The following is a 712-nucleotide window of genomic DNA, read 5'->3' on the forward strand; positions in this document are numbered from 1 at the left end:
TAAGAGAAAAGGAGCACTGAGTGAATGATAGTCTTAGCTGAAAAGGTGAAAGCGTTTGGTGTCAATTTACGTGTTTGTGTCTGCAATTACAAGGAAACACTGAAGGCTTCACTATGTTCAAAGTGTGTCATAACTGCATCTCAGACCTGCATCCTGTGTCCTGTTTTCTTTTTAAAGGCTTCTTAGACCCTGAGAAGAAGCTTTTTTCTCATCGAATACTATCAAGGGACGAGTGTATTGACCCGTTTTCTAAAACAGGAAACCTTAGGTAGGTGCTGGGCTGGATTCATCATGGAGGCAGCTCACTTCCCAGTTCCCTTTCAGAAGCTGCATTTGGAGAATGAGTGATGCTTCTTTGTTTAACGCTGTCCAGGAACTTAGCCTCAGCCACCACCTCCCAGGCTGGTCATGCCCTGCCAGCTCCTCCCAACTGCTCTTCCCTGGGCCTTTGTTTCTGCCGCAGGTGGTGGCGGTCAGCACAGATGCTGTGTTAGCCAGCCAGATGACTTTCTGTGTTGATTGATGCTCTGTGCCTGTTTGCTCAGCAAACCTGGCTCAGGGGATAACTCTGTTCCCTTTAGCTTTACACTTTCATCCCTGTTCAGACACCTGTCTTGCTAAAACCTATGGCTGGAGAGGCAGGGAGCATATGTGTGTTCCCATGATAATCCAGTGTTAAAGTCATTGGCTTGTTTCCCTCTGAGTATCCAGG

General features: G+C 47.2%; 1 protein-coding gene across 1 annotated transcript in view; it reads left to right on the forward strand.

The window, feature by feature from the left end:
- Positions 1-712, forward strand: part of CTDP1 (CTD (carboxy-terminal domain, RNA polymerase II, polypeptide A) phosphatase, subunit 1) — a gene marked incomplete at its 3' end in the record, with an annotated part of 49,325 nt that overhangs the window by 38,314 nt on the left and 10,299 nt on the right. The window contains 1 exon segment of the mRNA XM_008594135.1: positions 178-268. Coding sequence (XP_008592357.1) covers positions 178-268 — 91 coding nt within the window.

Source organism: Galeopterus variegatus, unplaced genomic scaffold (genome assembly GCF_000696425.1).
Source record: "Galeopterus variegatus unplaced genomic scaffold, G_variegatus-3.0.2 Scaffold10217, whole genome shotgun sequence".
In the NCBI taxonomy this organism is placed as follows: domain Eukaryota; kingdom Metazoa; phylum Chordata; class Mammalia; order Dermoptera; family Cynocephalidae; genus Galeopterus; species Galeopterus variegatus.